Source organism: Trichoderma breve, chromosome 4 (genome assembly GCF_028502605.1).
Source record: "Trichoderma breve strain T069 chromosome 4, whole genome shotgun sequence".
Taxonomy (NCBI): Eukaryota; Fungi; Ascomycota; class Sordariomycetes; order Hypocreales; family Hypocreaceae; genus Trichoderma; species Trichoderma breve.
This window is the reverse complement of record NC_079235.1, coordinates 3,876,308-3,899,128: the sequence shown is the minus strand read 5'-3', so window position 1 is coordinate 3,899,128 and position 22,821 is coordinate 3,876,308. Positions and strand designations below refer to the sequence as shown.

The 22,821-nt window shown below is 50.2% G+C and overlaps 7 protein-coding genes across 7 annotated transcripts; 3 read left to right on the top strand and 4 right to left on the bottom strand.

Annotated features, from left to right (window-relative positions):
- Positions 1-494: 494 nt before the first annotated feature.
- Positions 495-1,243, top strand: T069G_07444 (macro domain-containing protein; the record flags this gene model as incomplete). Its single annotated transcript, XM_056174654.1, has 2 exons — positions 495-1,129; positions 1,192-1,243. 2 exons carry the CDS (start codon positions 495-497, stop codon positions 1,241-1,243), a joined length of 687 nt encoding a protein of 228 aa, XP_056028233.1.
- Positions 1,244-1,765: 522 nt separating this feature from the next.
- Positions 1,766-4,731, bottom strand: T069G_07443 (uncharacterized protein; the record flags this gene model as incomplete). Its single annotated transcript, XM_056174653.1, has 5 exons — positions 1,766-3,106; positions 3,163-4,090; positions 4,147-4,262; positions 4,325-4,536; positions 4,629-4,731. 5 exons carry the CDS (start codon positions 4,729-4,731, stop codon positions 1,766-1,768), a joined length of 2,700 nt encoding a protein of 899 aa, XP_056028232.1.
- Positions 4,732-10,645: 5,914 nt separating this feature from the next.
- On the top strand, positions 10,646-11,536 carry T069G_07442 (uncharacterized protein; the record flags this gene model as incomplete). The annotated part of the gene is made up of 1 exon (XM_056174652.1): positions 10,646-11,536. One exon carries the CDS (start codon positions 10,646-10,648, stop codon positions 11,534-11,536), a length of 891 nt encoding a protein of 296 aa, XP_056028231.1.
- Positions 11,537-13,499: 1,963 nt separating this feature from the next.
- On the top strand, positions 13,500-15,140 carry T069G_07441 (uncharacterized protein; the record flags this gene model as incomplete). The annotated part of the gene is made up of 1 exon (XM_056174651.1): positions 13,500-15,140. The coding sequence occupies one exon, from the start codon at positions 13,500-13,502 to the stop codon at positions 15,138-15,140; it is 1,641 nt and encodes a 546-aa protein (XP_056028230.1).
- A 193-nt stretch (positions 15,141-15,333) lies between these two features.
- On the bottom strand, positions 15,334-16,545 carry T069G_07440 (uncharacterized protein; the record flags this gene model as incomplete). The annotated part of the gene is made up of 2 exons (XM_056174650.1): positions 15,334-16,377; positions 16,435-16,545. 2 exons carry the CDS (start codon positions 16,543-16,545, stop codon positions 15,334-15,336), a joined length of 1,155 nt encoding a protein of 384 aa, XP_056028229.1.
- An 872-nt stretch (positions 16,546-17,417) lies between these two features.
- On the bottom strand, positions 17,418-17,789 carry T069G_07439 (uncharacterized protein; the record flags this gene model as incomplete). Its single annotated transcript, XM_056174649.1, has 1 exon — positions 17,418-17,789. The coding sequence occupies one exon, from the start codon at positions 17,787-17,789 to the stop codon at positions 17,418-17,420; it is 372 nt and encodes a 123-aa protein (XP_056028228.1).
- A 524-nt stretch (positions 17,790-18,313) lies between these two features.
- Positions 18,314-20,753, bottom strand: T069G_07438 (fungal specific transcription factor domain-containing protein; the record flags this gene model as incomplete). The annotated part of the gene is made up of 3 exons (XM_056174648.1): positions 18,314-19,401; positions 19,450-20,053; positions 20,127-20,753. The coding sequence occupies 3 exons, from the start codon at positions 20,751-20,753 to the stop codon at positions 18,314-18,316; spliced, it is 2,319 nt and encodes a 772-aa protein (XP_056028227.1).
- Between the last annotated feature and the right edge of the window lie 2,068 nt (positions 20,754-22,821).

The following is a 22,821-nucleotide window of genomic DNA, read 5'->3' as shown; positions in this document are numbered from 1 at the left end:
TGAGGGGATCAAACCACTTGACACTCATTGCATGCAGGTCTAAGCCATTGATCGTTGACAAAATTAATCATTGTCTGAACGAGAGAAAAGGAATACTTGGTACATGTGTTGAACTCTATCAGGTATCGATACGCCACAGCTCTAGCACGTGGCTGCAATTGAACTTTCAATGTTCCCTTTGGCTTGTACATAAATCTTCGTTCCCCCATTGTTCTCTGCTTCATCTCACCCGCATCACATCGAACACCTCTCACACTCCCCTCTCTCCTCTCTGTGACATCGACAAGAAGAAGCAACAAAGCAAAGAGTGAACCCTTCTAGCGAACACTAGTAGCTAAAAGACACCTGAGCTTGAAATATTCAGATACTTAAAGTACGCATCATCCACCATCCAAAAACACCAAAATACTAACCTCCAAGCCCTCAGCAAAATCTCACACCTCACATCAACCAACTCTCTCACAAGAACAAGAACATCACCACCCATCGCCACCATGTCGTTCAAAGTCATCCGCTCCGTCGCCGACATCCCCACCATCTCCCGCCTCTACGGAACCGGCCGCCTCTCACCACCAACCACCACCACCCCAGCCCTCCGCCCGCCCTCCGCCTCCCTCAACACCCGCATCTCCCTCCTCCGCGCAGACATCACCTCCCTCCCCGTCGACGCCATCGTCAACGCCGCGAAAAACTCCCTCCGCGGCGGCGGCGGCGTCGACGGCGCAATCCACTCCGCCGCCGGCCGCGGCCTCGTCTCCGAGTGCATCGCCAGGTACCCCAACGGCTGCAACACGGGCCAAGCCGTCATCACGGGAGGCCACAACCTGCCCGCCAAACACGTCATCCACACCGTCGGCCCCATCTACCAGACCCGGGCGACCAGCGAGCCCCTGCTCGAGAGCTGCTACGAGAGCTGCCTTAAAGTTGCCGTCGAGAACGGCTGTGCTACCGTTGCCTTCAGCGGCATCAGCACTGGCATTTACGGCTACCCCAGCGAAGCGGCGGTTCATGTGGCCTGTAGAACTGTCAGGGACTTTCTCGAGGGGGGTAACGACCAGGGCAAGATTGAGCGTGTCATTTTTGTTACCTTTATGGCTAAGGACGTGAACGCATACGATGCCGTGTTACCGTAAGAATTTCCAATTTGCTTTTGTTCACTCTTTGAAGTCGACTGCTAATGCTATTGTGTAGCCTTTACTTCCCTCCTGATGAAAGTGAGATGCCTCAGTCAAGTACCGACTAAGGATTACTGAAAGGGAATAAACGTGGAAATTGGATGGTTTATCAGCCGGCGTTTACGGTTAAGGGAAAGACAAGCAACATGTGCTTTGGTTACACACACACAAGGAATAGGTAGTTAGTTTCACATCGCGGACACTTGCAGAAACACGCTCAACAAGGTGGTAGATGATGCATGCAATCACCCAATACGCTCACCAAGTTGGACAGCTTCTATAGATGTCAAAGAAATAAATTATGCAACCCTCAAATTTCCATGCTATGTAAAACGTAAATGCAACCATTTCCCAAATCGCAACAAGCAAAGTCATTCATACATTGAGCATCACCTATTCGTCCAAAGCCCCCCGTGTCTTAGCTCAGTCCACGACATACAAGAAAACGCCACCCTGCTTGAGCAGCATTTTATCAAATCAGAACCATTAAGGGGTATATACGCCGTCCTTAGACCAAAGATAAAACACACAATCTTCACTCCTTTGCCGCGCTTACGTGCCCCAGCATTGGCGCCTTGAGCCTTGTTTGCTTAGCTACCGCCGCTCGGGCCGGCTTGCGACCCCTTGTTCTTGTTCTTTCTTCTTCTTCTCTTGGCCTTTGGCTTGGGATCTTGTTCGCCCTCTGCCCTGCCTTCGCCAGATGGACTCTCAGGGCTGGCATCATCGCCTTCGACTTCCTCAGACTCGACACGTTCAACACGTTCAGGCGCAGCCTCTTCAGGAGCCTTGGCCGCAGCCTCTGCATATGTCTCCTCAAGTGGAGCGCCTTCAGATGTCTCGAGAGGAACGCCTTCAGCAGCCTCTGACGGCAGATCTTCGGGGGCCGTAAAGGGAACGTACTCGGAGGTCTCGAGAGGGGCACCTTCAGGAGCCTTGAAGGGCACGTCTTCAGGGTCCTCTAGCTGCACATCATCCTGTGTCTTAGTCGGGGCATCTTCAGAGGAATCGACCGCTGCCTCTTCCGATGGCTTGAACGGTGCGTCTTCAGGTGCTTTGGATGCGGTGTCTTCAGGTGTCTCAGATGATGGGTCTTCAGGTGCAACTTCGGGTGCCTTGGATGATGTATCTTCACTCTCTGGTTCTGGTACGGCTTCGGAAGGACGCGTAGATTCTTCCGCTGGTTTGGTGGCCTCTTCAGAATCCTTGGACGGCTTAGCAGAATCATCAACCAGGTCAATTAGCTCTTCGAAGCTGCTCCCCGCCGGGGCTTTGCCAGATGAGCTTGCTACGTCGTGTGCCACGTCTTTGCCGGTGCTCGGGGCATGATCCGTTTCCTCATGAGTCGTTTCCGAAGATGGCTTGAATTCATAGGCGCTACCGTCCCCAATCTTGGTATCCTGGCTCGTCGGAAAGTGAACATGGTCGCCAAGGTCTGCCAGCATAGACTTCAATCCAGCAAGCTCAGCGCGCAGTTTCTTGATCTCAACAACGGCTGGGTCATCATCCATATTTGGCTTGACAGCTTCGCATGTCTTGGCCCATCCTTCAGCACCAAAGTCAATGTCGTGCGCGAGCTGTTCCCATTCTTCAATGATATCGTCGTCTGCCTCCCCACGAGCTCGGTTACGACGAATAGCATGCGCCGTGCGAGTCTCGAAGATTGCCATGATCAAAAGAAGCGGTGAGTAGAAAAGGCCCATGACGCAGTCATTGATGAACTCGTACGACTTCTTGGGCATCCACCACTCAAAGAGAGCTGAGAGAACAATCTCGATCAAATTGAGCGGAGCAATATAGACGTTCTCATCTGGTGCACGAATGAACTGCATCGTCTTCTGGCTGAACAGTGCCAAATATTCATCGTCCGCGTTCTCATATATATCCTCGTAGGCAGAATTGTACAGGGCAATGAGAATGTTGAGGAGAATAACCTAGTATCATTCATTAGCTTGGACTTATTCCCACACAAATCGCAATCAAGACATACCATGACAATAAATGTAAAGCAGTAATACAGGATCGCGCCCCAAGGCGGCCCGAATCCATCGAATCCATCAAACTCTGGGCTTCCGAGGATGGCCCTCATCATTGACTCGATGATGAACCACACGTCATCGGCAACGTTGTCATCAGTGAGGTCTAGACCGATAAAGGCTTGTAGGAAACCGATAATAATGACAATGAGCAAGGCGAAAAATATCACCGATTCCTTCATCATGACTTTGAGAACGACAAGCATGGCGCCAAAGAACCTGAAGCTATCCAAGTAGAGCAAGAGACGACACCAAAACAGCGGAGCGGTAAAGGCCAGGATGTTGTATCCTAGCGTGCTGTAATGGGTACGTCCATCTGAATTTTCCGCAAAAGTCAGGCCAACAATGCGGAATATAAACGATGCCGTCAAAAACGCGTACAAGATGGCGTTGAAAGCATTCCAAAAGCCCAAGATCTGATAGCCAGCCTTGTAGACCTTGAGCAACTCATCGCATATGTATCCGAGTGTAAAGAAATAGAGGGCTCCTTCGGCAATGTCGATGACGCCACTGGCGTTGACTGAGTTGATGGCAATGGTGAAGAGGGCAAGATAGACGAGAGAAAATAACAGCTGGGCAATGTTTTGGTTTCTAGGGGTTCGCATCCGATCTGGATCCATATGAACCAGGAAATTCGGATTGTCCTTGTCATTATAGTCGACAAAGAAAGATGGGTCGTTCTCATCCTGCACGAGCCAGCCGCGCCAGAGATAGCTGATGCATTTTTGGTATCCCGACGAGCCAATGACTCGAACTGCATGCAAATCGACAGCTTTTTCGATGACATTGACAGGAGGCGTCGGGATGCCGTTTGCAATATACGAGTATCGACGTAGGAGCACCGAGTGCAGAAGATACGCCGTGTCTTCCTCTTCCTCGATACTAGTAGACCCATCGTCAGTACATATCAATGAGTCATTTGCAATTGGGCTACGTACAGGGCCTTGGCTATAACACCGCAAGCTTCGGCTCGCAGATTGTGCAGACTAGCATCCCAAAGCTCAACATTTGCTTCATGATTGAACCAACGTTGGTTGACGAGTAAAGCGTAGACCTAGGTGGTGTTAGCGAACAATCATCCCAATGGTGGCCGGGATATATTCAGCCGTCACGTACCACACAACCCTTGTACTCTTGACCGCCTGCTTCCTTGGCAGCTTGGATCACGTTGGTCGTAATAATGCGGCTATGGGGTGCGGTGATTCGGCTCTCTTCCATTTCACATGGTACGCACTCTTGGACCAGGTGTCGTAGTCGGAGGCATACTTTGGTAACGTCGGCGGGTGGAATGGCAGAGTCTATCTCCTCATTACGCAGCTGTGGCAGCACTGGAGCCGGGGTGCGAAGCCCTGTGTTAGCATGATGGCCTCTGGAGGCACGTGGCGAGGATTCGGGGACCATTGAATGTGTCACGACTTACAGGCGCGCTCTTCTTCATGAACCCATTGGCGGCGAGAGTGATAGCCATGTCTATCGAAGCCAAGCAGGCGATCAATGTTACGCCAGCGGTTGGATCGAGGCATGACGACGGCGATTTTCGAGACGGTGAGAAAACAGCGGGTGCAGCAAGTGTAGCAGGCCCAGAAGCCTCGCGACCACGGTCAATGGACCTATGAGCAGAAAAAAATCCCAAAGAAGCCAGGGATAATGGTTAGTGATGGATAGTCTGCGACAAAATCGCGTGACGCCGAAAGGGAGAGCTGCTGGGTAGGGCAACTAGCCAGCTGCATGAAAGGTTGAAGTTGAAGTTCCAACGCAGTCAAATTCCCTACTAATACCATCGGGTCACTTTTTCCTGGCACAGCTGGTCATGGATGCCTTAGCCAAGGAACAGCGTCTACCCGTGCTTAAGCTTCCTGCCATGGACAGGTCGTGCATTAGCTGATAAGGTAGCTGTCACGGCCTCATCAGACGTTATCGGCGTTAGGGAGCTACAGCTTCCAGCACTAGCACCCCGCATGACGCAACATGACGGCCAGCTGCCTTTCCCGTAGCAGCTTAGCAGCGACTTTGCTCGAGCCGTTAGCGCTTCTTCGGTGCTTTTAGTGAATCGGCGCGACCAGCTGAAGACGCAAAGATGCAGCTGACTCGGCCGCTGGAAGCTCGTAGCTCCCGTGTACCCAAAGCGATACGAGGACAGGTAACTGAGGTCATCTCGGGCTATTGTTGGGCCGTAATGAAGTGATTGAAGAAATCTCAAGCTTCAATTGGCATTTTGGCTGCTGCCCGGTGATTAAAATGTCGCATCGCTGCATGGATTGATACCCGACCTTGGGCCGTAAAGCAGATGCTGGTGGAAGGCATCCAATGCCGTGCGGCTCTCTACATGTATCGGATGTTTCCTCATGCAACATCGGATCCGGACAGGAAGCCTCTTCTTCGATACGCCCAGCTAAATAAAGCACATGCGTGGAATGCAAGCTCTCAATGTATGAATGGCGAGCCAAGACATGCATTCACGTACATGAGTTGCAGAATTTTACGGTGTGTTCCAGGGAGGCCACAGCCTATGAGACAGATCGGGGAGACCACATGGCCTTTGCGACTGGACGAAGCAAGGAAAGATAACGGCCAGATTGATTGGATGCGATGCAAAATTGCATGCATCCCGAAGCCGCTTTTTCGTTGTACATATATGGAGTAGCTGCATGTGTGGACGGGTCCGACGTGGAAATATCTATTGTATCATGTCGTGGAAATACAGAGAAGTGAGAATGTTGATGTTGCCTCCCTTTGTGATTCGCTTGTGGGTGCCGGGGTCAAGATAGTACATACATGTACCCATATCTACGGTCTCGTTTATCTTGACGGCATCGATCCTGCAGGTGCTTATCAGAAGCCGCTATCTGCAGCATATGTACATGTAGTCTAGATGCAGTAGATTCAGCATAGGTTTAGCATGCGTCCTGATAGGCACGCGGTATCCCTCGAAAAGTCTGGATCCTCTTGAAATGCATTTCATATAAGATCTACGCCCGTGTATCAATAGGTAGAAGAAGCAAAGAAGATGGATATTTTGACCAAAGCGAGGCGTATAATGTAGGATGTTACATGTAGGATGTTACCCAGATTAAAAGACAGGTATATTGGTTAGTACCTGTACTTCGTCCGGATGGGACATGCAGAAGGGCTATATATATCTGCCTCCAACCGGCCCCATAAGACAGAAGGAGTCGTTTAAATATACCATGATTCATAAGTCCTTTGGTGAATATGCACATATAGTATATTCATAGGCGCCAAATATCCATTAGCATTCCTCAATTGCTCTGCTGTATACGAATCTCTGAAGTCTACCAACGAGTACATCTCAATCACGGAAATAGACAGCAATCCTCTCAACATCTTATAGCACGAGGCAAGCCTCGATACAGACAGAACTATAATATAGTGTTATGCGAATTCCTTTATACAATTGGAATCTCTCCAAATCCTTGTCTCCTTTCGTCATCAAAGAAGTGCAAATACTCGGGAATGACTGAAGCTGTAGGAGCAAACTCAGGAGCAACAAAACGGAGCAAACTACTCGAGCGCGGGGCGAAATATAGGCCCTGAAAGGAGAATCTCTACATCAAAAGTCATTCACTGGCATGGCCGTCAAGAAATTTATTGGATATGGCTGCAGTATAGATGCCGCGGCTTTTTGAAGGGCATTTGGCATTATGGTATACCACTAGGAACAAGGAAAGCGCCAACACTAATGACGAAGAAGAAGAAACTCTTATCAATGGCATACAGCTTCAGAGCCTCGCAGGTACCTATGCTGTCAAACAAAATAATAGCACGAGATACCCAAAGCAGTGAGCAGACTAGCAAAAATCACCAGCCTGGGTATAATGAGAGCGAAAGACACCGTCCTCTCCTATTTTTCTAGTTCTTTAGCAGCAAATATAAGATATGATCCTAACAGAAGCGGCATCGGCTGGTTTAGGTAATATTAAACGAGCAGAGGGGCAAAGAGTACATGTAACCAGTAGGTAGCCCTGTCTGCGCCATCTAAACGGGAGCTCTGCCGGAAGATGCATTGGTACTCATATTCGATCAAGTCATCTTATACGTTTCTCCAGACACTGGGAAAATATTTGATGCAGAGGCACTCGTCGAGAGTCTCCAGCATCTTTTGATGGAGCTCCATTCACGAGTCTTGGGCTCCTCCTAGAACTACCGACGTTCCACCACACGACCAGCCGATGCTTGACGTCTGCCAACGCTAGTGTGCCATCGTGCTCATTGATGATACTAGTGAGCTTTTGAAGCTTTTTTTTAAATGACGAGCATCTTTCGGCGTTTAATTGTGTTCTTCTATAGCTGAAACACCCTGAGCGAGTTTTTTATCACAAGTAGGGTAGCCTTGTTGGAATAGATGGAAATTAGGCGCAGGCTTATTGACACAGGGGCTCCTACGAAGAAAGAGGTTGATAACGTTGATTAATTCAGAAAATAGTATTCCATCATATTATTTACATCAGTATATTTTATCTACAGAGACTAGATATAACTGTTTATCTAGACAGAGCTGAAAAGGGTGTATGCGTGATGCTCGACGGCGCATACCCTAGATGCTCATATTGCGGACTGTTTCAGATCTTTTCCAGAGAAACCGGGTGCTTCAAGATCTAGTAAGGCATTAGGCAAAAAGAAGATACGGAGTACAGCTCGATGACGATTACACAACATGCCTATCGCGTGGAACTGAAACATTGGCTAGAGAGCGCTGAAGTGGTGACTACAGGAATCTCTACGTGACTAGAGTCATTGGCATCCTGCATTCCTCGAGATTCCCCAGTCACAAAGCAGGGGAGCAAGAATCGAACGATGCTGAGTTGTTCATGCATATGCAGGTACCTTAGTAGCACATACAGTGCGTGTCTTTACTACGAGACGTGTGATTGTGTCCATACAAGTACATCATTCACGGCTACGGGCATAATATGAAACGTTCAAACCATTGCACACGTATGCAGTGGCAGTGCTCATCGGATGTTGAGTAGTTGAGATTAGTATTCCAAGGATAGAAGGCTTCCATAGGGGGTTCGGAGCGTATGGACCGTCGAATGTTGGGTCTTTTAGGAGAATGCCGAGAGAAGGGGGGTTGAGGTAAGGTGAGGAGCTGACGCGGATCCGAAGCTGCGGCTGGGGATGTGGAGAGCCGGAAAGGCGGGATATGCACTCGCACGGAGAATATGATGGATCCCAAGGGGCGGTGCCCGTGTCGACGAGGTTTATAGGAGAAAAAAAAAACAGGGAAAAAGACGGGGAGACGGGATAAGAATAGCACTCATAGTAGCGGTGGGTATTGCTGCAGTGGTCCGTGTGGGAATGCGATTCTTGTACGTAGTACGGGTACATGCAGCAGATGGATCGATATTGGAAGTGTTGCTTTGTGGATAAAGTCAATGCTATTTGTAGTTATGCATGCAGTTGAGAGAGTATTGACACTGACGTGTCTGTGGCGCGCGAGAAGGGCGATTGGAATGGAATACTATTTTGGCGTAGTTGCTCTGGTATTGGTGCATGCAATGCGGTGAACCAAGGGGGCTGGAGTACGATATTGCTCCCATAGAAGCGCCCTGCATTGCACTTGGCATTGTTTGAGTTTGCAGCCACTGTAGCCATTGGAAGAGGGAAAATCGAGGAGACAAATCATTGATGCAGCTCAAGCTGTTTAGTTCTCCATAGCGCGTGCTACGCAAGCAAGGAGCCATTAGATGCGACAGGCTCAAATACGGCAGCCGAACGGGCGAAATTGGACGTGCAAATAGGCGACAAACTGGAAAGATTCCAAGACATGCCCTCGTATTCCGTGACAGCTTCTCGTCACAATGAGACGACTTCCATTAGGTAATCTTGCAGCGAGAGAACCTGGCAGGTGAACCTTGGAACAAGTGGACGACAAAACTGCCGGCCTTTACCGCCCGTGACCAGGTTGTTTTAGCCGTTGGGCTTGGCTTCACGAGCCGGTAACCCGATGCAGCAAAGCCCCGATTTCGCACGAAATTACCTCCCAGGGGCGTCTCATTTCCCCTTCCAAAGGTCGGCTACAGGGCTGCGGTGGAAAAGAAAATCTATTCCTCATTCCAGAAGGCGTTGGCGGCGGACTGTTTGTTCATTTGCGGCCAGCGAGATGGGCTTGCGGTGGGAGAAGGGGAGGGGGAGAGACGAAGGGGAGGAAAGGAGGGGGAAAGGGAAAGGGAAAGGTTGGGAGAACAAAGATGTCTGGTGTCTGTCTCGTGCTTGGAGCCTGAGTGGCTGCTGAACGGGCTTTGGCGAGGCGTCATTGGCGTGTGAACAGGCGCCGAGAACAGTTGGGGGGAAACAAGGAGATGAATTTACAGGTTCTCGTGTGAGGATGGGTGAATGATTGATTTGATTTCTGGAGGAGATTATGCATTGAATCAACAAGTACACACAGATGTCTGGGTACTTGCAATGGCCCATGTCTGGCGCTATTCTCCGCGGTACCATTGTTGAAATTGGTACGAGAGCGTTTGACATGGTGGACGTCAACCCATGCGTGGATCACGCGTGGATCGTCCACAAAGAGGAGTGACTGATTGCGTGCGTGAACACGGCTGGGTATCTGTTCTCTGGGTGTTCTCGATTCTGTCATTGATGCATCATCAGCTTGTCAAAGAAAAACTCTGATTTGTGCAGCACATGGCTTATCGTGTCAGCAAGAAAGAACAAGCTTTGAACAAACCACAAAGTTTCCACGACTGAAATTCTCCATCTTCAGCTCCGGTTGCAGAACTGGCCCAAGGTTTGTGCATGTGGGCTGACGCGACAGATTGAACCAGACAGCTCCAAACATTGAACCCCAATTCGGGCTCCACGGCCACCTGGGCCAATGACAGGCAGCGGGTACCTGGTGGTTCCTGGACTGCTGTGGCTAGCTTCGTGACAGGGGTCTCTTAGCTCTCCTAGCCAGGTTTCATGGGGGGAGCATTGAGTCCACACATCTTTAGGGGCAGACGGACAGCTTTACGAGCCAGCCCAGCACAGGCACAGGCGTTGCCACCCACTAAGGAGCCCCGAAGCACGGGTCGCTTGCAGAAGTTGGCATCGTGTGCACTCCCCCCTGCTCCAGGGCCCCAAGTCAAGTCCACACACAATGTTCGTCCCCTGTGCCTGGCGCTGGCATGCTGGGGACTTAATAACACCCGCTTCCCTACCGCTCCCTTTCTTCCTCTCTCCTCCTCCTCACCGTCTACACCAGGCCTCAAAGTCATTCCTTAAAGACAAGACATCGCTTGCGTTGCCAACCACCTTCTTTTACGCAATCCTACAAACAACGGCATCTCGCCCGCGCATCTAGTCGCCTCGCTCCTTCGGCCTCCTCCAGCAACAACCTCCTCGCGGTATTCTGGAAATACTAAGACGATCGCTCGCTCCTTTGGATATACAACCTAGACAGCATCTTTTATAAACATCGCCAACATGAAGTTCTCCACCGCCTCCGTCTTCCTCGCCGCCCTCGGCGCCTCTGCTCACCCCAGCGGCCACGCTCACAAGCGCGCCCACAACTCTCTCGAGGCCCGCGGCGACTTTGTCATTGCCAACAAGCCTGTTGAGCCCAGCCCTCCCGTCGCCACTCCCACTCCTTCGCCCGCTGTTCCTACTCCTTCGCCTTCTGCTGCCGCTCCTCCTGCTCAGAAGGCTGCCAGCTCTGCTGCTGGTGTCGGCTCTGGCCCTTCCACCTACACTCCCTTCTGCGGTGGTAACAGCAAGCGTGCTACCGCTGCTGAGATCGCTTACAAGGGCAATGTCGGTGGCAGCGGCCCTTACGGATGCAACCTGATGCCTGTTAAGAGCAACCTCCTCGACCAGTACCAGTACACCGTGGTTTTCAACAACGCTGGCGACGACTCTACCTGCGCGTGCTGGAACAAGATCGGAGCCGATGGTCAGATTGACGGTTTCTTCAACGGCCACGAGGCTCTGAAGTTCGACCTCCCCGCCGGTGGCAAGCAGGTCCTCGCTGTCGACTCCAACTCTCAGTTCGGCTGTGCCTGCGGCGCTGGTGGCCCTGAGCTGACCAACATCGGCCAATTCGCCTCTACCTGGGTCGAGGGTGATGTTGGCAACCTCTCCAACGGTGGCTGGTCCGGTTTCGACGCCTCTTCCATCGTTGCCGCTGCTAACAAGCTGACCATTCCCGGCCTCAAGGTCTGCGGTACCGGCGACTACGCTGGCACTTGCTCTACCATCTGGCCCGGCGGCAAGGGTGACAACGCCTTCGTTGGCGGCACCGAGGCTCTCGATGGCCTGGGTCTCAACATCAAGCCCGGCAAGACCTCCGTCGAGGTTACCGTCAACTTCTCTGGTTAAAGTACCGGTTGATTACGCAGAGGGGAATAGAGAAAATATGATGGGCTGGCTTTTGGGATTTGATACATGTGTTTCGGCTTTAAGAATTCTTACGTGGAGAATATCTACGGTGTTTGGTGTGTGGCTTTTACGGATTCCCCCGATGTCCATCGAGGCTATGGACGTCCACGCAAGTTACTTTGAATCCGTTTTTATATATATATTACGGTTCTCTTATATATATAATTGAAATGTTTATTTGCTCTTATGATACAAATTTGCCTCTTGACGTCTGTGGTTGCAGAGCTTAACTCTAACTTTCTTTGAAACATGGTAAAAGCTGTTGTATGGCGTTACACCATCCCACTTCCAATTCCCCATTCAAACCTCTGGTCCTCGACTGTGAGTTGTTGGCACGAAATGCGCCATGGCGTTATCCTTTCCGTAGCCCATTCTCGCCGAGCCGAGCCAAACATATTCCCAATGGTTCGGTCTACTATTCAACACTTAGTCTCTGTTCTAAAGCTGTCTGGAACTTTTCTATTCTGACAATAGGAACTACATCAGTATGAGTTTTTTTTTTTTTTTCTAACTTCATTCTCCATCATCATGGGTCCCTTTGTTACTGGCGGAATGGTCGCCGATTTGGCCGCTGGTGCATGTAACCGGTCGTTAACTAATGCAGGTCACAGTTTTTTTTTTTTTCTCGTCCAAAGCTTCCGATTGCACCGGATGTTGGAATTCCTTTCTTACGAGAAAGTGTATTTTCCCCTCTTTTTTTCTGGGTGTCATGGATGTGTGTTGTGGGTGATGATCCGAGTGGTCAGAGTACACTGCATCTTGCATGTCACACGTAATCAGGCACACGTACACACCACATAAAACAAGAAAAGAGGCGGGTTGCAGCGGATTGATCGGACGCTGGCTCGAGTCATTGCTGAGTTGGCACAACAAGGCAACAGGTACAGGTGGATTTGTCCTGTCCGCCACGTGGAAAATGGATTGTGGTTGGCTTGTCAGTTCATGCTAGCGTTTTGACGGACTTGATTTTGTAGTCTTGCGATGGATGTTCGGGTTACGGCCGATATGCAAGGAACGAACTTTTTTTTTTTCCTCCTCCTTGTGATGGTGGGGGAGTGGATGGAGACGAGGCATTATTTTCTGGGACTCTCATGGAGACGATTGCCGAGCAGTGGCGAAAAAGGATGGACGTGAAGCTAGCATGATGGATGGGGTGAGGATTCATGTAAGTGGTTGGATATTGTTTGGAGGTGGATGGAAGATTGGGTACGATGCTGCAGAGGAAAAAGTCTGCTGGATGATCGGGTGAGTCGTCCACTTGTCCACATGTTTTTCATAAATGTTTATGAAACTCTACATTTATCTCATTAATCTTTATGAAATTATGAAGTGCTTTGTAGATTATTGCATTCATCCAAATGCTGGTAAGTATGCTTGTGAAAACATGTGATATTCGGCAGAGTGAATGTAACATGGACGATGAAGGATCAAATGCCTAAAAAGGCCGTGATGGCGTCTTTTGCTAGTGCGGCCTGGACCTAACCTAGACCAACTGAGTACTCACCGAGGCTGGATTTGTTCCTAAGTTATCTATGCACCAATAAAGTCAGTGTATGTGAACCTGATGTTGGCTGAATTGAACTATTTTACGAATCCATACAATCAACATGGTTTCGCATGTACTGATAACAATCGATCAACCGCTCCATAATACAAGCCTTTTATCAACAATTCACTTTGGGCATTGTTTGTGACTTTACACATGAAAAAGCTTCGGAGGCGGTAGAAGTATGATCCGCCACACAGTATGAATTAGGCATCCACAAGGTTCTCACGAAAGCTTCATGCTGCAAGGCTGTGCATTTTCTAGGCTGTAAAATCAACGAAATGGCGAGAAGTAGGTCATGAACTACTCAAGACTGGGCAATCACTGTTGCCTCTTCTTTTCCTCAACACGACCATCATGGGCTCAATAACTGCCGAGGAGCCAGAGCCAGATCTCCTTCAAGACAGTTCAGATGATGTTGCTGCCACAAGGCAGTTGATGCTGCAAGAGACTCGTAAGAATATCCTTGCGTGTGACTCATACATACCCGAGATTGAAAGCTTTCTCAAAACCCTCGAATCAAAGGTTAAGAACTCGCGTGTGACCGGCTTGCCTGCTTTTATCCGTAAAATAAGCAAAGAACATGATATCCTGAAACGAGTGGAATCTGAACTCGTCGACGGCGAGCAGGATGAGATTGGACTGGGTCTATTAAACAGAAAGCTGGTGGCTAGTGCTACAATTGTACAGCATGGGGCGGTTCACTGGGAGATTCTCAAGCGGTGTCATGCCTTTCTTGTCATCGATCAGACATTTCAGGGGTCAGCCAAAGAAGACCGGAAGAAACAAACCTCCCAAATCGTTGGCAATGGGAGGGAAAAGCAGCAGCTGAATCGAACTCTTAAGGAGCAGGCTAAGGTGGAAGTCGATGTGGTTGAAGGAGGAAGCGAATGGCTCGATATCCGATGGCTTCAAGCGGACAGGTTGGCTCGACAGATGACCGACTGCGGCTGGGGATGGGGCGACCATGAACTGGGAGATATTGTCGACCCGGAAGAATGGGAAGACACACCTCTTGCTAAGCAAGTGAGGCGGCTCGTTGCTGCGGCCAAAATGAACCGACACGAGTATCGCGTCCCTCGCCTGCGCATTGTCTTCCCTAACCTCATGAGAGGAGAAAACGAAGATATCGATGTACTGTTGGATCAGATATGCCGCCTCGACCCCCTGGTTGACATCGTTGTGGAGGACTCTAGCAGCGTGTTCATGCAAACACAACCCCCGCCCATCCAGGATGCCATCAGGAATCTCATAGGAGACGAATTCGATGGTCTAACGGATACCCTTAACATGGATCACACGATCCTCATCGATCTCATCTCCGACATCACCCACCTCGAACTGGAGCCTCAGCCATGGCAAGCCCAGACAACGCGACTGCAAATCGAAGAAGAGCGAAAACACGGCGGCGTCATGGTGCGCGCCCTGTATCCAATCCTGCAAAGCCGTACCCTTGTCTGCACACAAGAAGCCGCAGAGCATTTCCACGAAGTCCTCCGCACTGTCGGCACCCCTACCGAAAGGGAGCGCGGGAAGCTCTTAGTCCCCTTTGACGACACCACGCGAGATATGCCGGTCGAAGACATTCGCAAACGCTTCCAAGAGCTGTCTGTCCATCCTCTTCCCGACAATGTGCAAATTCCCATCAAAATCCTCAATGAAACGTGGACCATATCTACCGTCAACCAGGCGGTAACCGAGGGTCGACTCCCCATGGTTGCTCTCGACGTTGCCAAGTGCGGTGCGTTCAAGAGCTCCAAGCTGAGCATCTACATGTACGGCTGGGCGACGGGAAATGTCACCATCACATCAAACAAAGAAGTGCGGGGTCAGATTCGTACATGGGTTGAGACCAACAGACGTCATGACGAGGAGCGTGGCCCGATTATCTGGCGTATCGATGTTACGAGGAATTTACTGGCCAAGAGCGCCACACCACCGCCAGCATTACGGGCAGAGAATGGTCTAGATGAGAACAAACCAAAGAGACAGAGATGAAATGGATTAATTATATTAGACTATAATCAACTGCTACATACCAAACATAACTGTTACCATGATATCTTCCTGTAAAACAAGGAAGACATGATTCACTCTCAAAACCATCAAATCAGTAAAATATCACGAACTAGATCATGCGCCAACCAACGTCCAACGCATCATCAAACTATTATTCCACAAAGAAATTCCCTTATCGACCCCCTTTCGGGGTTCTGCACGCCATGGCCGTGATCTTCGTCTTCCCCTTCATAGTCTTCGTTGTCGGCAACGGCCCAACCTCGAAGGGATACGCAGCCGTGCCCCAGACCAATGCACAAACACCACAATCCTTGTGCGCCGTCGTCGTCTTCGTCGCAGTATAAATCTTTCGCACGCTGCCCAGACGCGACGGAAAGAGGTTATAATACATGGCGCACTCCACCTCGTCACGCCCCCTGGGGAAATCCGTGTACGTAGTAACGAGCGGGGGCCAATGGTCTTCCTTGGTGAGGTGTGTCCGCACAGGTTCAGGGATGCCGCCAACGCTAACAATTTCTCTCTCGGCATATACACCGTCCTGTGTGGGTTGAGGTTCGCAGTTAAGCAGCGTCGTCGTGGTGGGCTGGATGGCCGTGACGGTCGTGGTGTATTTGGGGAATTGGGGTGGGTAACCCGGGGAGAAATAAGGGACCGTCTTGACGGCAGTGCACCGGCCGCAACCGACGAGTTGGGAGACGGTCGAGGTGGTGGTGTAGACGGTGGTAGTGTTCGTAAAGTCGAGCACGGGGGGGCCTAGCATGCGTGAAGTTGTGCAGTCCATATTCACGCGGTCGAAATGTTGAGGTGCGAAGAATCCAGGCTCGGAATGGTCACTGAGGTAGTCGTCATCCTCGTTATCCTCCTCATCCTCATCCTCATCCTCATCCTCATCTTCCTCATCAGTATCCTCGTCGTCCTCGTCGTCCTCATCAACATCCTCCTCATCAGCATCATAGCTACCGTCATCTTCCTTTTCGTCAGGATCGCGTTCCCCTGGTTCCCCCCAAGGAGGAAACACACGCGAACCTTCACAGTAATACCGAGTACTAGTCGTCGACGAAAGACCATTAGAGAATTCGCAAGCCGGCGCTGCGAACGATGTTGTCGGAAGCGGGCGATGAGAACAGTCAACGGGTGTATGCTCAATGACCAGGGTCAAATGCTTGGTCATTGTTATATGTGCATCCACAGGGTAAGCCGAGCTCGTAAAATTCGCCTTTGATGAGAAGATTAGTTTGTGTTTACGTAGTCTTTTTTTTAGCGAAGAACGCACCAGTGTTGTGCCATTGGACCTTTCAATAGGATGGCGAGAGATGGGGTTTGCCGTGGCAATGCAAGCAGCGCCCACGACGAGGACGGATTTGAGTGAAGGGAGCATTGTCATTTTGGTTCTTTGTTTGTGGGAAGACAATTTCTTGAATGCGGCAAAAGAGAGAAGGAGAGAAAAGGGGGGAGAATAAAGAAGAGAAAGGGGCCCATTAAATAGACCAACTCATAGACTATCGTGTGAAAGGCTTTTTACAAGCATCAAAAAATAAACTCAACTATAAGGAAAAGCAAAGAGGCAGAAAGGAGGCACAGTAAAGTTAGAGTTTTCAACATATCGTTGCCTATTTTCGAAGTATCTCCTACCACTTCAAGTGATGCCCTATCCTAGTATTCTTCGTACCTAAGACAAGATATAAAGGTAGTTTTTGCAATAGCCTCAAGCTTTGTGTAAAAAGAAAACCGGACGAGGCGAAAGGATAAATGATGGCAGATCTTTCAGTTGGCGGTAGAATCTGATAAGCCAGTGGCACTTTTGCAGTCGGTCCCATATATACAGCTACCTACTTGAAGCTTGATGAGCATCGTGTGCTGTATACACGCGATAGCTGGGCACTACATACCTAGTACTGTGGAATTACTCATGAAGCTGCCTGATAGAGTTCATACCACGTAAACTGCACCAAGACGGGAGGTTGACCATCTTACAAGACGTATATAAACATAGTAGCTTTTGTAATAAGGGCCCATATCAATCTCTGCAGCTCCCGGGATCAACTATTTGATGGTAAAACAACATAATTCGGTTCTGACTCAAGCAAAAGCCTCCGTACGAAATGCCAATCACCAGAATCCATCCCAAAACACGATACTCATTACCATCTCTCCGCCACATCTCCCCAAGTTCTCCATCCTCCTCGTCAAAAAACTAAACAGCCACCATCTCCCCACACCATCACCCATACTTTCCCATCATCAACCTTAACAAACTCAAGCCGTAGGCGTAGGAGTCACCGCGCAAACAGTGCGATAACTCGTCGAAGGCGTCGCCGCATGCACCACCGTCGAAATGATCATCGCCGGACAATGCACCATAGGAACCGCCGTAACTCGAACATCCGTGCATCCATGGCAGTCCACCGGGTCATCAATCGTGACGGTGGATGGATATACAGTCATGGTCCCATCCCAGGAACACTGCTGCCAGAAGGGGGGAGTCGAGAGGCGAGACTGTGTGAGTGTCATGGTGGACGTGCAGCCGGGCAGGGAGCTTGGGATGACGATGTCTTCGTTTGGCTGAGCTGTGGCTAGCTTAACGCAGAGAGTGGCGAGGAGGAGGATGTTGGTCTTGAGAGCAGTCATGGTGATGATTTATGGGTGTAATCGCTTGGATTCGAAGCGTCTTGAATAGATGGAAGCTCGATTTTGTTGGATGTTGTACTGGAAAAGTCGAGATCGATAATAGTAGAGCGAGAATCTTTTCGATCACTGCTACTTTGATTCTTCTTTAAAGAGCCTTTTCTCTTCTGTGCGAGTATGAGAAGACGAAAGCTGAACATGGCGGTGTCACCTGCAGGGAGGATCTTTTTTTCAACTCGGCAAAAACGGAACTCGGCACAGGAGCAGAAGGGAGACACTTGATGTAGCTGATTGCCTCCTCGCCCACCTATCAACCAACAGCATTCTGTACAGAGTAAACAGGCACTGCTATTTCGGGCAAGTGGGAGGAATGACTGAGTGAAAGTGCCAGAGACAGTGTCTTGCCTCCTCCCCCTAATCGGGTTATATCACGAAAAAAGGAGACTCTCAGCAAATCTATATATAGAGTAGAGCGGAACTTTTTCTTGAGTGGAATTATCACCGGCCCAGGTTCTATCTAACCTAACCTAAAACTCACCAATGTCAAACCCCAGCTCCTCCATGAAATCACCAGTATCAAAATCAGGATCCCACTGCGGAAACGAGATGCCCTGCCCATCCTCCCACGTCCAATCCTGCATCCAGTCCATAGGAATGTCCCCCAGCGAACCTCCATCAAGGCTCGCTGTCTCAGCCTCCCACTTGGACCTGGGCAGTCCTTCCCGCTCAGCAACCTCCTTGAGAATCTCAAAGCACTGCTGGCCAACCTCCGTCGCCGCTTGAAACATCATGCGCGTCCTCTGCTTCGGATCCACGCCCTGCTCCAGGGCCTTGACGTGCGCGAGGCAAGCCGCCGCGAAGATGATGCCCTTGATGTTTGTCTCTCCGGACCGAACTCTTTCGAGTTTCCATGCCTTCGTGGCTTCGAGACGGGCGTGCAAGTTGGCGCTGCCCACCGTTGGAAGATAGCCTAGGCTCGTAGGCTGGCCGGATTTTGCGTTGAGAAGCTCGATTTGGACAATGATCATGGCCTGCGACGCGACGTTATGGAACATGCCCGTTCCGTTGGTGACTAGCCTCTTGAGGTCTGCATCCATTGCTTCGGAGGCGGTATTTTGATCTCCGGACCAGGCATCCGGGAATCCCCAAATGTGCGTAATCTTCATGGCGCTGTCCAAACACATTTGTCGAGAAAAATAGAATCTGGCGTCGTTTATATATTTGACAATAATCGGTTGGTGGAGTGCGTGGAAGCAGCGGTAGAGACAAATCTCCGTGACTAAGACGTGAAAGTGCGAAATTGGTGAGTTTGGCGCGGCCTCCAGAGACTGAAGAGCCTCTGAGATGGCTCGGCAGGCCTTTGTCAGATCTGAATTCAGTCGCAGCGTCTCTTCATAGTGGTCGCCTGGCCTCGTGTTGTTGACGTGGTTGATGAGGTTCATGCGTAGTGGAATTGTTGCCAACAGAGCCCTCAGTATGGATGTCTGAGTGGGCACCTTGGGGCCTTTGACGTTCAGCCTGCCATTGTCCTTTTCGTCTGTGAGCTCATCATCGTTCAGGTTGGCGGGAGGAAGAGTATCGTAGTGAGCTGTAGAGAGCAGTGGCGAACCACCGCCTTCAAAGGATAATTGCAGATTCAGCTCCAGGACAGTTGCCCACAAACGACGTCGCATCTCGGCGCGATATATCGTCAGGTCTCCGAGATATCTCGGATCGCGGTGAAGGCCTACGAACATGGCATTCCTCACCAGATTTCCAGCCATCATCCACACCATGTCTACGCCGACGTTGCAAGTAGACTTGGCGAGGAGCAAAAGGCACTGTATCTGAATGCCCTCAATGTTCATCCTTTTCTTCTCCGGTGGGATCATGAGCCACATTTGGGCTTCAAAAATGAACTGCGTTGCCATTGGCCTCAGGGAGAAGTGATCATCGTACAACGCCGCTCCGAGCGCCAAGACAAGCTGGAGCAGGATCGGAAAAGACTCGTTGGACGGGTGGCTGTCCTCCCAGAATCTCGCATATTCAGCTCGAAACGTCGGAATGTGAACAACTCGGAAGACACCTTCAAAAGTGCGGAGATAGTTTTCAACAAGCACATCCGCTAGCTCTCTGGTAGGCATATGAGCTCCGAGATTAGTAGAAGAGAGCGGCTTTAGGCGGTTCTTCTTGATCTTGCGGCCGATTGCCTTGCATCTGAGGAGTGATGCATATAAATCACCCTGATTAAGTTTGTCCTGGCCGACAATATCATGCTCAACTTTGAGCTAGAAAGGAAATTCTGATTAGCCAAACATTGTTGCATAGCTATGAAAGAAAAGAAGAGAAAAAAGAACTCACAATATTGACACCATATATCCAGTGGCTGTGACCGTAATACCGGGATTTGGCCACGAATCCATCTCCAGGCTCCGCCATCTCTGGTGTAGATGGACGCCTCTTCTGCCCATCTTGAGTATCATTGATGCGCAGAGCTTTGGCAAGCTTCTCCTCCAGCTGGTGAACTCGGGCAACCAGCCAGTCGACATTAGGCGACGACGACGTGGAAGAAGACCCAGCAAGCGAGCTGACAACCTTTGACGAAGATGCGCTGGTAGAGTCCATATTAACAAACGGCAGAACCGGGTGGAGGGATTCTATCGTGTCTGTTCCTGGACCTTCGGGCCTTGGTTCCGCTGCCTTGATGGCCCTCAACGGATTCTTCGCCGCATTATCGACTGCTGAATCGCCATTGCCGTTGGCCATCAGATCCAGCTTCTTCGCCCGCCACGCTGGAATGTGAACCGGCGCATATGTGCAGCTGGGGGCGTTGGACTCGATGCACTTGTTGCACGGCTGCGTGCGATCGCACCGAATCTTGCGTCTCCGGCATTGCTCACAAGAAAGCGGCGGTCGACGGCGTTTCTTCTCAACGGGGTTTGTTGGGGGAGGAACCTTTGGGATATCGTCAAGAGACCCGGGATCCATGGTTTGGACCTTGGTGGAGCTGGTTTGCACGACTCGGTGATTTCTCTTGTTTGAGTTTGTTTTGTCTTCTTTAGAGGAATCTGTCTACAAATCACTGCGGCATCTGTGAAATGACGCCCGCAATAGCCGCATCCAACGGTATTTTCTCCGATGATAAATTGCAAACGTCAAGAAATGCGCGCAAAAAGTCCAGAGCCCAAGGAGTTCTGAAGGATGACGGCAAGGCGTAGCTAATAGCAGCTTGAAGCTCGGAAAGCGGCATATTCGAAGCTCCTACTCGGTGTTTTGGCGGCTGCTCATTGGCCAGCCTCGGCCAATTCACCGAAGCGGTTTTCGACATCTACGAGTTAAACTAATAATAAGCCACAGACTACATAATAATACAGTACTGCAGCCTCGAGATTGATTTTCCAATGATTCATGTCGACTCAACTCAACATTATTTGCCTAATAGCGGCATTGGTGGAACTGCCACAATACTGCTCTTGAAAGGGGAAAGCTGCACTAACAACTCCGTACACGAGCCGTGCCAGGCAGACGTATAACGATTACGGAGCACTCGTACAGTATTCATGGAATTACATGGAACTCCGTAATCTTGGGCCGTTCAATCTTCAACTAGGATCACTCCTAACTCCCCGGCGGACCGCGCATCTCGCCAGCGTTGTAAGACGACTTGACACCATTCTCACTTCGGACGTTCGGGTGGGCATTCCGAATCCTCCATTCCATGTCCATGTCCCGTCTGTCGTCTGGGTGAGTACCGCGGAAACTGAATAAGCGGGTTAATCAAATAACGCCCACGATGCCGAAACTCTCTGCCGTTAATGCGTTGTGTGTATTTTCATTTCTGCTTTCCTCATCCATGCTTTTCCGTCAAAGGATTTAGCCCGTTTGACAAAATCGGTTGCAGGGAAAGGAGTTATGAGTTATGCTGTGCGTGCGTTGGGCTTTCCTTAAGCCAGCACCTTGGACTATTAGCGTCTAAAATAGGCGCCATGATGATCTCCGTCGGGCCAACACAAGCAGTCTGTACGTGTATAAATTGCCCCGAGTGATATCGCACTCAACAACACCTTTCAATCTCAATGCTAGGATTTTCCTCTTCTCCATAACTCTTCGGCCGACGCTTCCTGGCGATGTAACGTACTCGATTCAACCCATTACAAGTACTGTAGCATCGAAGACAACCAAAGAAAGCAAAAACTCCCTCGGAGAAATGCGACGGTCAGCAGGACCCGCCATCTTCGTGTAACCCTTCCATCTGTTGTTCGTACCTTGATTAGACCCTTTTGACGCCTGTATGCCGGGTCAAATACGACCGACAAAGGAATTTGCAGCATCCGCAAACCGATACTAGTCCTCACCGAGCTGTCACTAGCATTGCTAACAAAGGTTAGTTTAACTGACATAGTCCTGGTAGCTGCAGGGTCCAAATCATCCGGTCCCTGAGCCCTGTAGATTCACCAACTTCCAAAAACCCTGTGCCATATTCATCCCGTCTCGTTGCTCGCTCCATAGACTCCCCTCTTAATATCACCCCAAACAGAGAATGTCATCGCTGTTTTCCCTGCAATGCGCGTCTTAAAAACCTGCGAGCGCATAGAGACCATCAAGACAAGTCGCACCCTGTCCAACCTCAGCGCTTCCACCGCTTGCTCGAGCAGGGAAGTCGTCGGCCAACTTTTTTTCCTTCTCGGGAAAGGTTATCACCGTTAAAGTTTCGACTCATGCCCGTGCGTTCAACTCCCGTCAAATCCTCTTGTCGTTTGGGGTAAAGCTCAGGAAGAAACTTGCATGCGTCCCCCCTTGCTCTCTGGAAGGGATATCAAACGATGCTAGCAAGACGGTATAATGCGTTGCTGGTAGAATTACTCCGTGCTAGGGCTGATCGGTACAATGTCTTTCTTTCCCTTGTCTGTCCGAGTTCCCTTGTTCAGAGGCAAGGTGAGTGTGAAAATCGCCATTCAAGCAGCAGTGCTCATCACGCTTGGTTGGAGGGTAAGCGTATCAAAGGCAAATCGTTACCGGGTTGTCGCCATCTGGATCTCATGCCGAGGCTCGTGAA